At 34.6% G+C, this 19,936-nt stretch overlaps 1 protein-coding gene across 1 annotated transcript in view; it reads right to left on the bottom strand.

Annotated features, from left to right (window-relative positions):
* Window positions 1–19,936, bottom strand: part of CNTN5 (contactin 5) — a 480,323-nt gene that overhangs the window by 119,569 nt on the left and 340,818 nt on the right. Inside the window, exons 12-13 of the mRNA XM_054592597.1 lie at window positions 13,347–13,474; window positions 10,421–10,596 (exon numbers count right to left, since the gene is read on the bottom strand). Coding sequence (XP_054448572.1) covers window positions 10,421–10,596; window positions 13,347–13,474 — 304 coding nt within the window. The remainder of the gene's footprint in view (window positions 1–10,420; window positions 10,597–13,346; window positions 13,475–19,936) is intronic.

The raw sequence follows: 19,936 nt of genomic DNA, 5'->3' as shown, positions 1-19,936 counted from the left end.
GCATGTTCCTAATTTATGGAAATGTAAAGACTAGAAGCGAAAGAATCAAGCAATATTTATAGTAGAATTTGATATTTGCTCGGGGGGGGAGTGGGAAAGGAATAAAGCCAGCATTGGATGCCCTGAGGGTAAGGGAAAGGACAGAATCTGAAACTCTACCCACCATCTATCTAATTTGAAAACTGAATTTTGTGGCCAAAAACTCAAGTGGAACCAACAAAACTGTAAGTAACATACTGGGTGTGAGCAGAATCAAATTTAAGTGTCTCAAATATGAAAACTCAACATTCCCATCAAAAGAATTGTTGAGACCCGTGTTCGTTACATTCTTTGCCTCATCTTCAGCAGTAAAAGTGGTGTAACGTTGTACCTCCTGTCCACTTGGAGAGATTTATCTTAGAGACTACCAAGGGAAGTTGATTAAAAGGGGTTCACTCACTATAAAATGAAACAAATATAGCAGTGGAAGAGTGAGCTTTAAATAATGAAAAAACACCCACAGAACATCTGAAGAGGCAAGTGTATGTAGTAGGATATTTTGAGATGTTTTTCAATTCATCCTAAGTAACTTTTAATAGGAGGATTTTTAAAAACATTTGTTGATTTGGTGCTACGGAATATATAATTTTAATGTTTTAATAGTGATCAAGTAAGGTAAAAATAGGTTGCACTGTCCAGCTAAAGAGGTGAGACTGCAGAGAAGAAGAAACATCCTTTTTATATCTCCGATTTTCAAAATGGCACAGTGAAGAATAGAGCTAGTTTTAGAGCTTTATATCTTTGCTTTGAAACCAGACTTCGAACATCATTCATGGTGGGGAAGTTTTAAGCTCAAAGAAGCTTAAGTGAAAATGGTGGCTGTGTAGTAAATGTGTCTGTGTTGCTCAGAACCTCAGTAGTGAGACCCTTCATCCACCTTCTTTCCTGAGTCTTAGTTTCTTCATTTATATATAATCTGCTTGACTCACAATGTTGTTGTGGAAATCAAATTAAATAATACATACAATAGAGAAAGGGCAAAAGTTCTCTTCATGATGTAAAATTCTATTTATACATTCTAGCATAGGTCATAATTAAATAATGAAACTTTCAAATGAATTATGAAGTGATTAACTAAATGTTGAAGAGTCTGATTTTTAAGGTTGCCTTTAAAATGGACAACAGGGTGGCATATGACAGGGAGTGGGGTGGGCTGGGTGGGGGAGGGGAGAGGGGGGAAATTGGGGGAAACTGTAATAGAATAACAAAATATTTAATAAAAAAGAAATAAATAAAGATGCATATAGCAAACTTTTGGCAAAGAGAAAGGAGATTTCTCAAAATAGTAATGTTTATAAATATTAGAAAAAATGTTATATGATATAAATGTAACCACATAATCATAGTATAAACTTTATAGGTGTGAGTGATTTTGATAAGTATATGAAAATCTTACCCGCATTGAGAACAATTGGCCACTACATTCTAAAATGGATGAAGGATGTGTATCTAAATTGTTCACAAGATTATATGATTTGATAGTAAGCTTATTGAAAAAGTAGGAAATTTAAAATATCGCCTTCCTAAATATTTCTACATATGCCCTAGGTTTGATAAAAGATACTGAGAGAAGTGTTGTATTGGGGTTCAGAGCTAGTTTGAATAATAACTCTCCTATATAACAATTGTTTAAATTTGGGCAAGTTGTTTATAGTTCTGAATTTCTTCTTCTTCTGTCAAAAATAAAACCCCTAAATAAAAACAAAATCAATTCCTACATAACGGTATTTGTGGGAAGTAAATGAAATAACATTTGAAGAGGTTAGCACATTGCCAAATATCTAGTGGGCATTCAATGGATGAGAGCTATGATTATTTTTTATTGTTATTCATACCTGTTTCCCATGCTTTCTCAAAGGTTGCATTTGCCATTAGGATTGTCTTAGGTCAGAGTTTCAGAGAAACAGCCTGAGTTGGAGATTCCATTGACATATGCGATTAAGATCAACATATGTGGAGAGAATGAAGAAAGTGGAATAGAACATAGAACATATTTAACTCTGATGCAGTCACAATAAAGGCCTCAGCTTTTCCTACAGGGAACAATGGAGCTAAGGTGACCCTTCAGAATTGTTTTACTTTGAAGCAAGGGACTTGGCCTTTAAACATCCTGTGTATTCATTACCCCTCCCTTGTGCACAGGCTAGGGGTTAGGGCATAACTGGGACCAGACAACTCTCATTGGCTGAGGGTGATTTCCAGAGAGGGACTCAGTTGAGAGTTGTCAGCCACCAATACTCTCAGTGGCTTGGGGAAGGAATGTCTTAGTCTTGAAAAGGGAATCTGGTGACACACCATGGCATCTGCTGCAATAGCCTACAGTGTCCTCAGTTAAAACTGACATAATTAGTTATCCTTCCTAATTTAATTAATTCAAATAGGCTGACAAATCAATAGGAATGATAAAAGGGAAAAGAGTACGAGAAAACAAGAGGGAGAGGTTTTTTTTTTTTAATTATCAAGGTTTGAATAGAAGCCTCTTAAGAAATAAACAGAAGCAAACGTTGATTTGGACAAAATTGAAACATTGAGAATAGATGAGTATTAGGCTCTGAAAATAATTTAGATACTCATTTCAGTAACTTGACTTGGACATTTGATATAAGTAGAAGGTTAAAATTTTACAATTTAAAGAGTGGGCTTGACATTATTCATTTATTTACTTATTCATTTATTCTAAACTGTTTAGTACATATGTAATTTATAAAATTTGCACTGTCTTATAAAAATAAATCTGTCAGATTGGGATGAGGAAGCAGTTCTACAGTAAAGAGCTACTGATTTTTTTCAATGTACAATTGCAAGATAATTAATAGAAATTCAGAGTAATAATGAATAAATATAATGGAAATTCTGAACTGAAACTCAAGATACTTGGAGTTTTATTTTTCAGGGAACTATTTATCAGAAGTTTGCTATACATATTAGAAAGACTACTAATTTGCTATTGAAAATGACTTAGGTGAGAATTTGGTTTAATAAACATCACTGAAATAAATCTGATAGACTTTATAGTCAAGGTTAAAAACAATAACAACAGTTGCAAAAACCTAACGGGAGCCTACCAATGGTCATATTTCCAAAGTAACAGGAAGTCCTTCCAGATTGAATTCTCCTTTGGTTGGATTAAAAACAACCAAAGGAAAGACAATGCAGTATTATAGAAATCCACTCAGAGTTTGTGTATATATATATATAAAATGCAAAAATAATTTTTGAGAAAAACAAAACTTCTAAAAGGAAAAAAATATGGAATTCTAGACATATAAGCACTTCTTAATTTCTGGAGTTTACAGTCTAGGAAAGCAAATTCTGCTACGATGTAAGGAGTGATTTCTATTTCTCATCCCTACTTTTTCCAGTCTAATAACCTGAAAGATCTAACTGGTTCTGATAAGAAGCTCTGGGAAGTATGATAATTTTACCTTCTCAGAGATCATAGAACACAGGCTATTGATGTTTCCCAACATAGCCCACACTAAAATTGTCTTTCTTTATTAAGAAGCTTTATTTTCCTTCTAAACAAACAAACCAATCAACCAAACTACCAACCAACCTGTAGTTCTGCACAATAAAACATTTCATAGTAACTAATAACTTTCATATCATCCATAATGCTATATATAGTAAAAATTCAACATCTATCAAAAATGGAGCTTCTAAATGAATAAAAAAGCTTTGTATCCCTACCATATTAAGTAGCATACCAAGGTTTGTTTTAGGGGGCTCTCTTTAAACAAACATAGTGAGGACTGTGTGATTTGGATGGCTAAGCCTGTCTTTTTATATGTGATAACTTTGGAGGCATTACTTGATTTTACTACATTTCACAAACTATAAAAAGTGAAGAGGAGACTCCAAATTTTGCTTTTGAGACCATCTGTCAATTAGAGTAAAAATGGAGGAGGATAATCAATATGGTGTTACTGTTCTGCTGTGATCCTGAAGGAATTGTGGTCTGCAGATTACTGATATGACACCCTCAAGTATTAAGGAAGGGTCTGTCAATAATAGACTGTTTCAGATGTCACCTATATCAGTTACCTGTCATTCAGTTCTAATTTTATGGAAAATAACTATTTTATAATAATTAGTTTTAACAGAATTTTATGCAATAATTATAGTAAAACATCTGAAATAATGCTGTAGTTGACTAAACTGAGAAAATGTTTTATTATCCAATTTTTTTTATATTCATCATTGACTTAGTGACTATTTTGTGGACCTTCACAGTGCAAAGCGATTGAACATAAGATGTCATAATAGCCTTTGTTATTAGGGACCTTATAATTCAGCTTATTTCATTAGTGTATAAGATGTCATAGAATCACAGGTTTTATGGCATATTTTGGTCATGATCATATGACTATATGAAACATACACATAGTAAAAAAAGATGGGCATTGTTTTTTTGCTGTGGGAAATACTGCTGCTTTGAGAAGACAGTGGTCTCTGGCACATCGTGTAACACAGATGGGCAGGGAAAATGGATGTGGCTTACTTTCCTGGAGTGATCTGAAAATTCCAAAGCATTGATGGTAACCTCGCTCCTTTCTAGCCCCCAAGCTTTGGTTGGTTGGTTCTCTATTATCCAGTCCTATCTGAATGACTTCTGTTAAGTTAGGTGGAAGACTGGGAGATAATCGTTATAAAGCAAATATGTGGCAGTCACAACATTACAGCAGAAAACAGAAAGTTGGTCAGTTACCAGGTAGTCAGGATTCAGAGCAAGAAAAAGATCTAGGAGGCATAAAATCAAGTGATGAGGAAGGACAAGCACTTTGCTAGTCAGGGAGATGGTAGGGTACAGAGTCCAGGAGGCCACATTACTTGAAAGTATGAATATCACTGGCAAGTAGAATAAGTCAAAGAGAATGTGTGCCTTTGTTAGAGCTAATGATCATCTGCCTTTTTGTATGCTTGCTGATTAATTGTGAAGTACCTCTAAGACTCACATCTGCTAACGTGATGAGGAAGAGGATGCAGCAGATGCTTACAAGGTCCTCAGAGCTTTGTGCCCCAGTAAACCTTGGCAGTGTGTCCAATAATTTTATTCATTTTAAAATGTTAACAGTTATCCACTAGGAAAGACAATGGTGCCAGTTGAGCACAGTAGTCTTTTATTCTGAGACTTTTACTCCTTAGGAAACAGAAGCTAATTCAGAATAAGATAAACTAGGAATAGAAGTAACTATAACAGGAAGACTGATATAGGCCAGAACCTTTTTAGCTAGAGTAAAATCCTTAACATGTTAAAGAGTTTATATTCTGGCCCCTTTTTATTTACCTAATGCTGCACCAAAACCATGGATATGAATCAGGTGTGTTCTTTTATGATTTCTATGCTTGATATAAAGACTATCACAATTATTTTTACTTTCTGACATTCAGATCTGCTTGGCAATGGAATATATTGCTTTAAAGGAGTGAGTTCTTCATCACTAAAAGGGTTACAGCAGATACTCACACTACCGATAGGGAATCCATGTATCAATTTAGGACAAACTTAGTAATCTCCAAGATCCCCCACAACCCTGACACAGTATCTTTTCCCATTTTAGTTTGCCTTTCTCTTTATTATTTTCCTGTCTTAATGCTAATCCATCCTCTGTGGTCTAGGTTGGGTAGCACATGTTCCCCAAATACTATTACTTCATATGATAATTCTAAGAAATTTATGAGCTATAGCATAAATATTTTTTAGTTGAGTACTTGGTATACAGTAGGTACACAATTCCTTTAAAAAATTCCTAATTATTAACATTTTTCCCCCCACAATATTAATAATCTCCATTAATCTCTTTTTCTGGCCTCCAACACTATTTGGTTATAATAATTTAGTAACTGTTTTTATGGTCATGTTTTTCTTAAATTATTAACATTCTATGTAATTTTTAAGTTTATCTAAGACTAGAACAAAATCTTCCTTCTACTTTTATTTCCCACAGTTAATAGACAAGTGCTGAACACATAATGGTCCATGAATATGGAGAGGATAGGCTTTATAAAGAAGAATAAACAATGCAGTTTAAAAATCACACTGTATTAATTTTGTTACACCAATTTAGTATTCATGTGGCCTGGAAAAGTCTTACGCTTTAGTTACCTCATTAAAAAAATGGGGTCATATGTCTCTACTCTGCCTTCCTAAAGTGTATTGTTATAAATAGAGATTTGGTAAATATGAAGGACCATTCAAATAATGCGTTTTGCTTTGGCTGCCCATTTAATATCAATTTAGCATTTTGGGATAGTTCTCAATGGAAAAGGCAATTCTTTAGCTGACCATCCCAATGACAAACATCTCTTTTTCTCTGCAAAAAAACAAAACAAAACAAAAAAAAAACCCAACAGAAAAAGTTGCAGGCTTCCATGATATTCAGTGTAGCTGTTTTTATGCATTTTAAGGATCAAAAGTAGCCTGCATCTCAAACAAACAATTAGGGATTTCAAGTCTCTGGAAAACAGAGACTCACCAGTCCTCCATTAAGTCTTTGGCTTTCAGGCCACATGGCCACAATTAGGTGCTGTTCAGACATCCTGAGATATTAAGATGCTCTCACAGACCTCTGACCATCATAGACATTTGTGTCAAAACATAATGATAAATGCTTTATCTGATACAAGGATGGTTATTTAGGTCCATAACTCTTAATGGTCAACTTCCTTATTGTAATCTCTGCTTCTCCAGTTTGGAGTGAATGTTCAATCCCTGTTCCACACAGCTGTCAGCATTATCTGCCTAAAAAACAAATCTGAATCATATCGTTCCCTTCAAATACAGCCCCAAATCCATGGCAGAAATTGGTGCCTTTTACTTGTTAATCAGACCTCTGCTTCTTCCCTTTAAAGTTATTCAACAAATATTGACTTATTGTCTATCTACTATGTGCCCTCACTGTGCTGTGAGGGCCATTGGTTCCTCACTGTTCCTGTAACACACTCTAACCTTTTCTGCCTTTCTGTCTTGCTTAACCTGTTTACTTTGTCTGAAATGCAGTTTATTCTCCTAGCCACCTGGCAAAATCTTGCCTATCCATGTCCAGTTCAAATACCAACTTCTCCTGCCAGTGGTATGCAGAGTTCTCTGGTGTTACAGTTAAAGCACCTCACTAGTCTATATGCCACCTCCCCCGTTAACGTCTGCTCCCTCAGGGGTGAAGGGCTGTGCCTTTTACATTGGATCCCCCATGGCACTTAGATTATAAAACTGAATTTAAATCTAAATTTAATTTGTCACATTCAGTTGATTCATATCATTGCCAAAAAAAGTGATTTGGGTAAACTGGATCAAATGTTTCTCGATTAATAGAGTGCTTAGATACTTTTAACAGTAGCTCCATTAATGGATGCATCCGAAATCAATCATATTACTGGTTGGTAAAACATGGACTAAATAAGGAAAGCAAGAGAAAAAGAAGCCTTTGTATTACAGATGTTTTAATTGAAATTTCAAAGCAATGGGTATTATTTTGAACTTGATGTGATTACTTATTCACTCTCTCAAAAATGCAGTCTAAAAGCACTATTTTATTTAAAACATAGCGATGTCCATTGTATATAGATATTATAAAAGCAACACACACAAAATTTGCCTGGAGCTTTATCTACAGACCAAAGGCTGTGTATGAAAGACACCGGTACAATTAGTGGAAAGGTAGAGAACTTCATTAAGCTATATTTTGTCATCTACAAGATTTTAAATATCAACACCATTGGTAATTTTTTTTTTTTTTGGTCATAGATTTGGTATTCATCTGACATTCTGCAATGTGAATGTGCTTAAAAAGTATACTTTCTTTTCTCTCCTGGTCACTCTCATGCAATTACCCACTGGTGTGTTAGGTCTCAGGGCCATTAACCTAGAGAGGACTCCAGTCAAAGGCACACTCTAGTCCTGCTTAAGTCCCTGAATTCTGTTTGGCTTTTTTACTCTGCTGGGCCAGCCTATACCCCTTAAGGTATCTTCAATGGCCCTCCTTTGAAACTCTGAGAAGGCCACAGATCACCCCACTTGGCTTTCTTCTGAACACTGCCCTGCCTCTCTTACTCCTGAAGTCTTCAATTGTGCCCTGAAATGGAATATATCCACCAGTCTGGAGGCCTTTCCAAAACTCTCTTCTATATAACACTTTCATTCTTTCTCCTAAAACATATAATTTCTCAGACATATTATTTCATAAGGAGAAGGACAGAAGGGAGATAGAATGCTTTGCTTTTTTGGCTCTCTGCCTTTTCCATGTCATAATATGGAATTCCCTCCAGTATATGTCCTTGAAGACATCCAGGACCCACTCTGTTAGAGGAAATTGGGGAAAAAGGGATAGGTAATTTCTTTCACACCTTGTACTTTTGAAACTTTCCATTTTTATAGTACATATGTATTTCTATTAATCCTTACAAATATACTAAAAATGGTGAGCCCTATAGTACCCTAAACCAAAATATTTTTCTCACTTCTCAATATGATAATTCGCTTTAGTTTTCTATTTTGTAGTTTATTACTTCTCTCCACAATCCAGAGCCTAATTTTAACATGGCTTGTCACATTATGGGTTCACAGGGAGTAAGGAGTAAATTTTATACTTCTCAAGGGCAAGAACAGCATATGTGTAAAGAGGAATATAGCAAGTACTGTTGGCTGCCAACTTTATGAAAGAAATTAGAGGTATTTTTTGGTACAATTAAAGGACATCAGACGAAAGTGGTAATGCCTAAGAGACAAAAACAAGAATTCATATAATTTGACCAGGACCATTAATTCCTCTATTGGTATTTTAAAATAAAGAGGGAACCTACTTACATAAAGAAAAAAACAATATTCAAAATGAATGCTTACAGACTATCCCAAGAAGATGTATTTTGGATGCTAAATATTTTATTTTCAAATGTAATATTTTTGTATAATATTTTTTCTGGTTCTGTTTTGTGACATTCATGGCATAAAATTTGTTCACAATCTTGAAGGAATTATCAACTCAAGGTAATGAAAAAAAGAGAATTCAGAGATTAGAAGAAAATGAGCTTAATTTAACATGATTTAAATATTTTACATATAACATTTAATAATTAAAATTTCTTTAACAAAGTGTGGACAAGTAGTTGGAAATTGTTTCTTATTTACGTAGTCTCTTCCATTTATTGCAAAATAAAACAGGATGAAAAGAATAATTTGGAATAAAATGTTTAGTTTTAGTTACATTGACAAATATAACAAAGAGAGCTCATGTTTTATTCTTGTAATATAAATTTATCAATTTCAAAAGTGAGAAAGGATCTTAGAAATGATCTGTCCAAATTGTTCACTTAACTTCTCTATGAGACTAATGTCCAGGTAGGTCAAGTAGTTGACTGGTTTTTTGTTGCACAGCTGCTTGGGGGTTGAACTGGAAATTGATCCAGAAATTTCCAGACTTTGGGTCTAGGACTTTTTCATCTTACTACATTACCTTTATAATAAAATTCAATCCAAACTGAGTTTTAAATGTTTGGACTTGTTATGGCTGTAACTAGTATTTCCTAAATTGTTTTGAGAAAAATAAACTGATTTTAATAAGCATGTGACAGTATTTTAAACTGGATTGGTAGGCATAAATTGTATTTGGATCTATCTCTTTAGCAAATACAGATGGGATATTGCAGTCAAAAATCTCTCTCTGCCACCCTAGTTCCATCCATCTTTCTCTTTCCCTGTTACATTACTCTTTTACGTTTTAAAGAGGACAATGGGAGAAAGGGTGTTTTTTCACTTTTCTGTTGAGTTAAGACAACTGTGATGCTTCTATAGTATTTGGTTTGAGAGATTTACCAGTCCATTTAGTTGGTTGCTATGTAGATATGTAAAATAAAAGAAGATATTACAAAGAAAATATTTGGTGGACAAGTGAGTATGCTTGTGAATGCTTATCTAAGGCTATTGTGCCTTCTTGACTATGGTTTGTGTATTTAGCTCTATAGCCTGTGAGAAATTTAAAAATTTCCAAAAATGATTATTTATTGAGGAGTAGGACAGGTAGGTTATTTCATTAATTTATTGTATAATAATTACTGTTAAGAATACTGTAGATAACACTAGCCAATTTATGTAGCAACTTAACTTTTGACAAGTAATATGGAAATATTGACATTATTACTCAAGTAAATAAAGGTGACTAAGAAACCAGACTTATAATAAAGTATTACCGTTTTCTTACTGGGGGTTTTAAAATAATTATTACTTTCAGTTTGACCTAATATAAAATAATGAAAGTACATAATCATTTAAATCAAATGGATTTTTTCCTATGCTTCTTTAGCATTTCATAGATAAGAAAATTTTTTACATTTGAACCCAAATTCCTAAAATTTTTGTTACTCAAAAAATAAAAATGTATTAACTTACGGCCCTGATGCTTTCAAAATGTCCACCTTCTTTCTCGAAGTCGATGGGCTGTCCTTTTAGTGTCCAGTAGAAAGTTACATCCAAACTAGCATCGTGAATTGCTTTGCAATTAAGAACAATGCTTTCTCCTACTGTTAACTCTGTTTTTTTAGGAGTAAGTTCTATTCTTGTAGGTTCTATAGAAATAAAAATGCATTAATTAACATAACACATATTTCCTTGCATTCTATATTTTACATCATAGAGAAAAACTTAAACAAGGAATCTATGCAATAAATTATTCCATATATACAGCCTTCATAAACTATTTTTAGCCCTGATTGGTGTGGCTTAATGGGTTGGGCATTGTTCTGCAAACCAAAAGTTTGTCTGTTTGATTCCTGGCCAGGGCATGAGCCTAGGTTGTGGACCAGGTCTTTGTTGAGGGTGTGCGAGAAGCAATCAATTGCATATTGATGCTTCTCTGCCTCTTTTTTCCCACTCCCTTCCCATCTCTCTAAAAATAAATAAATAAAGTCTTGTAAAGAATGAACAATTATTAATTAAACTCTTACTTTCTGTACGCTAGAACATTTCACTATGCTTCTCTAGGGGAGTGATAATTTAAAAGCCTTGTTCCTATTAAGAAGTTAAGTTGGACAAAAAAAGGAGAGGCTACATAACTAGAAGTAGCCTTTGACATTCTGGAAGGAGGAAAAAAGAAGCCATAGCCTCCCTGTCCAGCTTCAATGATCATCAAATATAAAATAAAAGGATTTTTACAATAAAAGACTCCATATCTAAAGAGGAAGAATTCAGGTGAGTTTTCTTCTTTAAAGGTTATAGGAAGCACCTCCTGTCAAATTACTATTCTAAAAGAGGTAACAATAAAATACTACGAAAACACCTTATATTTGCTTTACACTCTACACCTCTCTCATGAGGAGAAAAAAATGTAGAAGAAGCTCCTCTGGCTGATTATATAATGTTACTTTTGATAGATTGTGAATGGTTTAATTGAGATATGAAAAGGAAGGCAAAATATTGAATGCCACTCTTTGAGAAAAAAATACTTTTTTAATTACTCTATGATTCAGTTAAAAATTTTTAAAAATATATACATTTTTACAGAGTTTAGATCAACTTTGAGCCAGTAAAAACTAATATGAGCTATACATCTAAGGGTTATTTAAGATAATGATCAACTTTGTAAGTTATATGTGTCTAATCACTGTGCTGTACATCTGAAACTAAGACAGTATTGTATATCAGCTGTAATTGAAAATAAAAAAAATATTTAAAAATAGATAGTGAACAAATAACTGCAATATGATGTGTTACTTTGAATAAAGTTGGGAAGTGATGGAGATAGAAAAAAAGATAAACATCAAAATTTTGAGTGGATTCCTGATAGTAGATATCTGAAGAAAACTGACATGAATGAATAAAAATTAACCCAATTTTTCTATCCTACCTCTGTTGTTAACAATAGCATAATCTGATGTAGCACCATTCTTAGCCACCCCAAAAGATCCTTTAACATGCTACATCTTTCTAAGCAGTCAATGAGCAGAAAGTGTGATTCTGGGAAAGGAATACCACTCCAAACATTAACATTTTAGAAGTCAGTTATTCTGTGTAGCAGGCTAAATTCTGGCTTCATCAGAGAGCACAATTACATCATATTATAGTTTAAATTTTGTAAGAATTAGAATATTCTGAATAAGTAAATATTCCATTTAATTCATGATTAACAGAAAACATTTTTGTTGTTACAAAAAAAGTATTTGGACCCAGCATTGCCTTATTGTTTAGCACACAGAAGCAATAAGACACAGACTGCAGAGAAAATTGTGTTTGATTCCTGTCAAGAATGCTGTAATGAAGACAACCTCTAAATTATATTCCTTCCATTGATGTTTGCCTCTTCTCTAAAATATCAAAGTGCTGGCTATTTTATCTTTCTATTTCTAAAGAAAGACACAAATTAACATTTTTATATTTTTATGACCCAAGTATGATTCACTATAAAAAACATGCATAAATGGAAAAATAATTAAGTATATAGTTCAACTGTGAGAAATATTTGTTGTCAATTGAAGAGAGGGCTTAAGATATGAGATTTTCTTACTATTAAACAGTGACATGTAGTCTTGAAGCTTCTAGGCTTGAACTCTAGTTCACTTTGAGACAAGAGGGAAGGAGCGGGGGCGGGGAAAAGGAAGGGAAGGGGCAAGTCAAGGAACATATAGCAAGGACTCATGGACAAAACCAAAGAGGAAGAGCTGAGGGAGGGAAGGAGGGAGGGGGCAAGGGAAAGTGGTTGGGGGGGAGGCAGAGACAAATGTATTTGAAAAAATAAATTAAAATAAAATAAAAAAGAAATAGAAAACTAATAGAAACATTTAAGCAGCAATAGTTGTAATATTAAAAAAAGACTTTAATGACTTTATATGAAAAACTACATTGATGCAAACATCAAAGAACAGTTCTGGTCCATGAGTTTATCTGATGTGCAGTCTAACACATGACATTCATGTACCGCTTCTCCTACCTTTCTACCCCAAATCCTCTGTTGAAGTGGTAATAAAAGAAGATTACTGATTAATGTTAAAATTAATCTTGGTGGAGGAAAAATATTGTATTGTTAGCATTCTTTTATATTTTGAGACAGTGACTAAACTTTCATAAAGTTGTCTTCATTTTCTCATATATTTTGTTCAAAGAAAAATGTTTAAATTTCTACCACTAAGGCATTCCATCTATTTATGGTCCTCTAAATAATGGAGAGGGACAATTTGGCTGTATTAGTTCTATTTTTACAACGTATATTTTCAACAGGAGCCTGCACACACATATGTGCAAATACATATACATGCATATTATAGTCACTTTCTGATAAATCCATGAAATTATGCTTATGAACTATTTAGCCACATTTTCTTACCTTTTACAGATACTGAAGCTATGATTTCAGCAGAACCAAACACATTTTCCCCTTGGCAAACGTACTTTCCCTCATCTGATTTAGAAGCATTTAGGATCCGCAGATTTCCGTCTGGAAGAATAGCTATTCTGAAAATTATTAGACAAGGTTTTTTTATTCTTGTTTTACTGACAATCAGCTAAGTAGTAATAAGAAACTCTGATGAACTCTGAAACCACTTCCAAGGTAACAATAAATAAGATAAAGGACTGCTGGGAAAATACGCAGGATTAGTAGAAATGCTTTACCCTTCAAGAAATTATGCAATAAACCACTTAATATCTTTTCATATTTAAAAGAGTTAGAAAGTTACAGGGTATTTTTCTTTTGACAACTTTCTGACAGTTAATTTTAAACTTTGTGGAAAAGGTGACCTTGAATTGCGTTATTAAAAGTTATACTAGAATATCACATAGCAATATTTTAATATTAAGCTAGGGTATTTCACCTGAAACCATGAATGACCTCAAAAATCAAATATAAAAAGAAATGGCATAAAAACATAGAGGAGGACAAGTATAGAACATAAAATTAATTGTAAACAGCCAAGAGATGATTTATGGTAGTTTCTCTACAGTGCCACTCGTGCACCAAGGGTATGGAAATGAGACTTGAGCCCTGATACTTGAGCTGCTCGCACTGCACTTTTTAAACATAAAAACATGATACCTGAGTTTGCATTTGGGCTCATTCGAGACCTTTGTTAAAAATGGACCTTGAGTCTTATATGAAGGTGAAAAATTACAACATTATTAAACACTTTTAAAAGTTCAGTGAAAATGAGGTTGACCTTTAAGATTACCATATTCTCCTGTGCGGTCATCATTCCAGAAATATACAGATTTAAATTTAATTAGTACTTTTGTCTTTTTTTTCTCTTGTAAGTTTCTGAAATACACATTTCACTGGTGCATCAGCCTACTCAAAAAACCTGACATAACAGAAGTGACTGTTGTACTTTTATTTGATTTGCCATAGAGTTTGTGTTACTGTAGGCAGTAGTTAATTATTAACAGAAGAGAAGGCAGGTGAACCATCTAAGCCTGGGATAGCTGCATTAACACCCCTCTGTCCCTCAACTAAGTGGACAAGAAAGACTGATTTTTTAATCTCCCTGGGGAACAATCAGCTATTAGCTGGGATTACTGGTTGGAGGGAGGAACAATAAAGGGGAAATTCCTTTGCTGAGGCATGTGCAATAGCAGCAGGAGGCAAAACTTTGAGGCGTGCACAGTAGGAACAAAAATGGTGACATAAAGAGGGGGAAGATAGCCTGGGAAAATCTGGATAAAGATTGAGTAGGATGAGGGCACAGAACTCCAAAAGATCCAGAAAAGGAACTGGATAGGGTGAGGATTCAACACAACCCTCCATAGAATTAGGAAGAAATCTGGTTAGTTTGAAAAAAAAAAGCCTGCTCTCTCACACACCCAAGGAGATAAAATCAAAGCTTAACAAAGGCCCAAACATCGTTCCAGTTCTCTCTCCGCAGCAACTGCACGTGCACTGAAGGGTGTCATTGCTGGGCCAGAGCGCAGCCAGGAGCAGAGACTGTGCTGGACTACCAGAGACACAGTGACGGCATTACACTTCTGGATCCTGAACCTCCTAGGTGGATGCCTGTGCTCACCAGGCACCAGACTTCTTCCACAACAAGACACAGCTGAGCCACCTGGTAGTGGATGAAATATTGGGCACCTGGGGGAGTCCTTTGTTTTTGCTCCAATGAATCTTAACCACTGTGCTTCTGGTCCTCCTATGTGCATATCCTCGAAATGCATTTCCCATGACTCTGTGAAATAATCTAATTTCCACAGGCAACATTTGGACTGACTTCTTTTAAAAAAAGAGGAAATAATAGACTGTATTGCTTTTGGTAAGAAGCAATGAACTAAAAATTCTAAAATTAGATCCTCTTAGTCCTGAAAATAATAGTTTATGCCATGACAATGCGGTAATATTAAATTAAGTTACAAGAATAGTTGAATCTGTTGAGTCAACATATTTTATGTTATTTTAAAATGTGTATTCGATCTTGCCAATTACCCAAAACTGACAGCTATTGAGACGATTAAACTTTTTATGACAACTGTAATAGATTCTAATAGATGCTGAATATTGCTTATGAATTTATACTTAGATATTGTCATCAATAAGATATCAGTTTAAAAACATCAAATTGTTTTCAGTATGGAGCAAACATAGAATGGAGACAAATTTAGAAGCAAAGCAAACTAAGAATAACTAATTTTATTTTGCACTTGATGTCTATGAGGGATACTAACGTGAGACATTTGGAAAACAGTGACCTTGAAAGTTATATAATCCATTCAAGATGGTAAAAAAAAATACTCATTTACTTAGATAGTGCTCAGTTTCTATATAAGTGGAATATAATGTATTCATTCCGTTTTGATCCTCAAAATATAATGCTACAAAAAGAAATATTGAAAGCAAAAATTATATTTTTAAAAAATAAATAGGCATTCCCTTGTGAGAATAACAAACTATTGAAATTTAGCTAAATGACTATAATTTGTACAAATTGTCAATATCCTGGAAAGTATCTGGATTTTACTGACTGATGTAAATTCCAATTGAGCTGGTGAGAAGTTTGGCTTAAAAGTTCTCCTCCTTTAAAAGAAATAAATGTATCTTAGATACTGGCAGTATTTCAAATCTTGATTTAAGATAAGTCCTTTCTCACTGACAGCAGACAATATATTATATTCTCCTTTTAAAGATAGTTTATGAACCCTCCTGTACTTTAGGTCACTGATACACTGGGGGATGAAGGATTTTAAATACCATGATGTTTTTTATCTGTCAAGTGGCAGTGTCATTTAACCAAAAACCTGTCTACTGGTTTATATATCACATGCTTATCAGATGAGCTTTTTTTTTAACTTAGCAAAGAAAAAATAAATTGGACATTGGATGTGACTTACATTATAATGTCTAGCTATTGCATGCCTAATTACTAAAAAATTGAATATTGAAAATATTTCCTTGCATTTTTTTGTCTCTATTTATCCTCTCCCCACTGTCATTATTACCATGGGACTCTTACATTTGGAATTTTCTGGTTTGAGAGTTAATTCTGCTGAGACAGTCTCGAACTTGGAGTAGAATGGTAAGGAACTGGTGAGGAGAATGTCTTTTGGGGATAAGTAGAGGTCTTAGAAGTGAAAACCAGAATTTTAGCATTCAGTATCAAGTCATGCTTGGTATATTCTGGTCTCTTAATTTTTTCATGAGTTTCTTCTTAGACTTGGAGATACTTTGGCTCACATCTTGCATTTAATCAGTGAATCTCTGCCTTGTTAATCTGTCCAGTACTATAGTCTACCTAGCATGGCATGGTGCTTACCCTGACCTTGCAATGATTGGTGGCTAATTTTTTATGCCTACTTTGATTTCCAAATTTCAGGGCTATTCCTGGACCTTCCTTTTCCATATTTTCCAGGTTTGGCTCACCTCTCAGACACCACACAATCTAGTTTGGATCTTTCCAAGTGCACACTTGCCTGCAAGTACCATCTATTTACTCGTCCCATATTATTTAGAGATTGTGGTCTGACTTCCAGATTAGATTTCTTTCTGGTGTCATATTATAGTGGATATCACATCACAGAATTATTTGTCAATACCAAGACCAAATGTTTAAAATCAGAGACAGATGTGTTCAAATCATTGCCATTGACTAGTACGTGTGTGATCTTAAGCAAAGTTAATACCTTTCCTTATATGTAAAACTGTCATAATTATCCAACTGCTCTTTAAAAGTATCAACTAGATGATATATCTAAATTATTATACTTTAGTGGTATGTAATAAATATTAATTGAGAATTTACTCCAAAATTTAAATAAATTTGTGACAAATTTTAAAAATAAAAAGTAAAGAGTGCCAGGTAAAGTTTTCAACACACAAGCTTCAAATATTTAGGGTGTTTGCTAAGTCTTTTCTTGGGGTGGGGGAATAATATTTGAGCTTAGAATTGAAGGATGAGAAAGACTGAACCAGGTAAACTGTGGGAAAGCAAAGAGGACAGAATTTGCAAAGGTTTTAAGGTGAGCAGAACAACAAAACCTTGAAGAACCACATGGCCAATCATGATGGCAGCCTATGGAAGGGTGGGGAGTGTCCCAAGATGAGACTGAACAGAGGGACTGGAGGGAAAATCATGAAGTGTACATAGTATACTATGGAAAACATCTCGTCTTTATTCCAAGGGTAATAGGAAGCTGCCTATTTTTTCAGCTTTATTGAGGTATCATAGGCATATTATAGGCTCACATGCTTAAAGTAGATACTTTGAAAAGTTCTTAGATATGGATACGGTCATGAAACCATTACCACAGTTAAGATGGTCAACATATACATCAAACGCAAAGCATCTTTGTGGTCCTTTGTATTCTCTTCCCCTAACCTCTTCTCACTCTTTCCTTATCTTTGGGCTATTACTGATTTGTTTTGTCACTATAGTAAGTATGCACATTTACAGAATTTTATATAAATAGAACTATAACATTATGTGTATATTCCCTTTGTTTAGTTTATTTCATTTGGTATAATTAAGCTGAGATTAACTTGAGATTCTTCTATGAATTATCAGTAATACATCCTTGTTATTGCTGAGTTAGTACTTCATTGCGTACATATACGACAACTTGTTTATTCATTCACCATTGGGTGAATGTTTGGGTTATTTTTAGCTTGGGGCTATTACATATGAAGCTGCTATGAATATTTGTGTACAAAAAATTTATGGATACTTGCTTTAATTTCTTTTGGATAAATTCTTAAGATTACAATGACTGATCATTGTTTAACTTTTAAAACAACGTTTGACTTTTTAAGAAGCTGCCATGCTGTTTCCAAGTGGTTGCATCACTTTACATTTCTAGTAGCATTGAATGAGTGTCCTTTAAACACTTGACATGTCAATCTTTTAAGTTTTAGCCATTATAATAAGTAGTTCTAGAATCTCATTGCAATTTTAGTTATATTTCCCTGATGATCAATAATGTCAAACATCTATTTGTGTGTTCATTTTCTATCTGTATATCTTCTTTGGTGAAGTGATTGTTCAAATACTTAACTATTTTTTTATTTTACTATTTTTTTGTGGAGTTGTTTTCTTATTGAGGTTTGAAGTTTTGTTTTTTTTTTTAAATTCCAGATATAACTCCTTTTTCAAATATGAGATTTGCAAATGTTTTCTGCCAGTTTGAGGAAGGTCTTAGCTTTTTTCCACTAGCAGAAGTTCTTAATGTTGATAAAGTAAAATTTCTCAATTTTATTTTGTGCTTTGTATTTTTGTTGTTGTTGTACTAACAGATTTTTACCTAACCTTAGGTCACAAAGATTTTCTGTTTAAAATTTTTATAGTTTTGAAGAATCAAGATAGCAGAGGAGTGAGTGGAAGTCATACTGACCTCCTCTCAGGAGCAATCAGGAATTACAACTAAATTGTGTAGAAATCACCTGGAACAAATAATTGAACAATAGCAAGAGAGGAACCTTGTAACTTAGAGACAGAAGAATCATCTTTGGCGCTATTTAACTGGTAAGGACTGCACTAGAGATTCAAGAAGGCAGGTGGGGTGCCCACAGGCCAGGGACAGTTGGATCCCCCTGAGAAAAGTGGGGTCTAAACCAAAAGCAGGGATTTCCAGCCTACAGCACCAGAGCCCCCAAAATACACAGATAATAACCAGCTGTGAAATGTGGCAGCGTTGCTCTCTGCCAGAGACGGGTGACTGGAGACGCAAAGAGCTCTTTAAAGGGACAACACATAAATTCTTATTTGCAGCCGCTTACCCTGGTCTCTAGCAAAGGCGGGGGCAGATTGGGCTAGAGACGCCTGAGGAGAGGCTGGAGAAGGAGGCTTTGGGGAGAGAAATGAGGGAGCAGCTGGTGGGATCTCGGTGCTGACTCATCCCACATATGGAGCAGCCATCTTGCTCAGGCAGAGACCACTCCCCTGAGTGACAGCAGTGTGAGAGGACCTAATAACCCTGCCCCCAGGAGGGACTCCGCTCTGCCCTGAGCTGTCTAAGCCATCCTGCTGAGTGCAGAGTGAACAGCTGAATGAGACAGCCACAGACAGTAGATTCCTGGAAGTCTTGAACAGACTGCCTAAGGTCAGACAGGGACATCTGACCTCATCTGAGGCAGATCCAGAAAGAAAAAACAGTGGTCTCTTACCATAGAAGTTCACACCACAAAGTCAGGAAATCAAGACAGATCAATTTAAGAAGCAGCAGCAAAAAAGAGGAGTGTCACAAATAATGGGAAGACAAAGAAATACCCTCCACTCAAAGTGAAAGGAGGAATCCCCAGAAAGAGAATTAATGAAATAGAAGCAAGTAAACTATCAGATATTAGGTTCCAAACAATGGTTCTAAGGAAGCTCAATGAGCTCAGTGAGCTCAGAGAGAATTACAAAAAACTACAGGGAAACTACGAGGAACTTACTGCAAATTATATCAGCATGAAAAAGGCCAAAGAAACTATCAATAAGAGACCAGAAGAAATGAGGAATA

The sequence above is a fragment of the Pteronotus mesoamericanus genome, unplaced genomic scaffold, assembly GCF_021234165.1.
Source record: "Pteronotus mesoamericanus isolate MK-2021 breed Mesoamerican mustached bat unplaced genomic scaffold, CSHL_Meso_final scaffold_36, whole genome shotgun sequence".
NCBI lineage: Eukaryota > Metazoa > Chordata > Mammalia > Chiroptera > Mormoopidae > Pteronotus > Pteronotus mesoamericanus.
The sequence above is the reverse complement of the archived record's forward strand: the minus strand, read 5'-3'. Positions and strand labels throughout refer to the sequence as shown.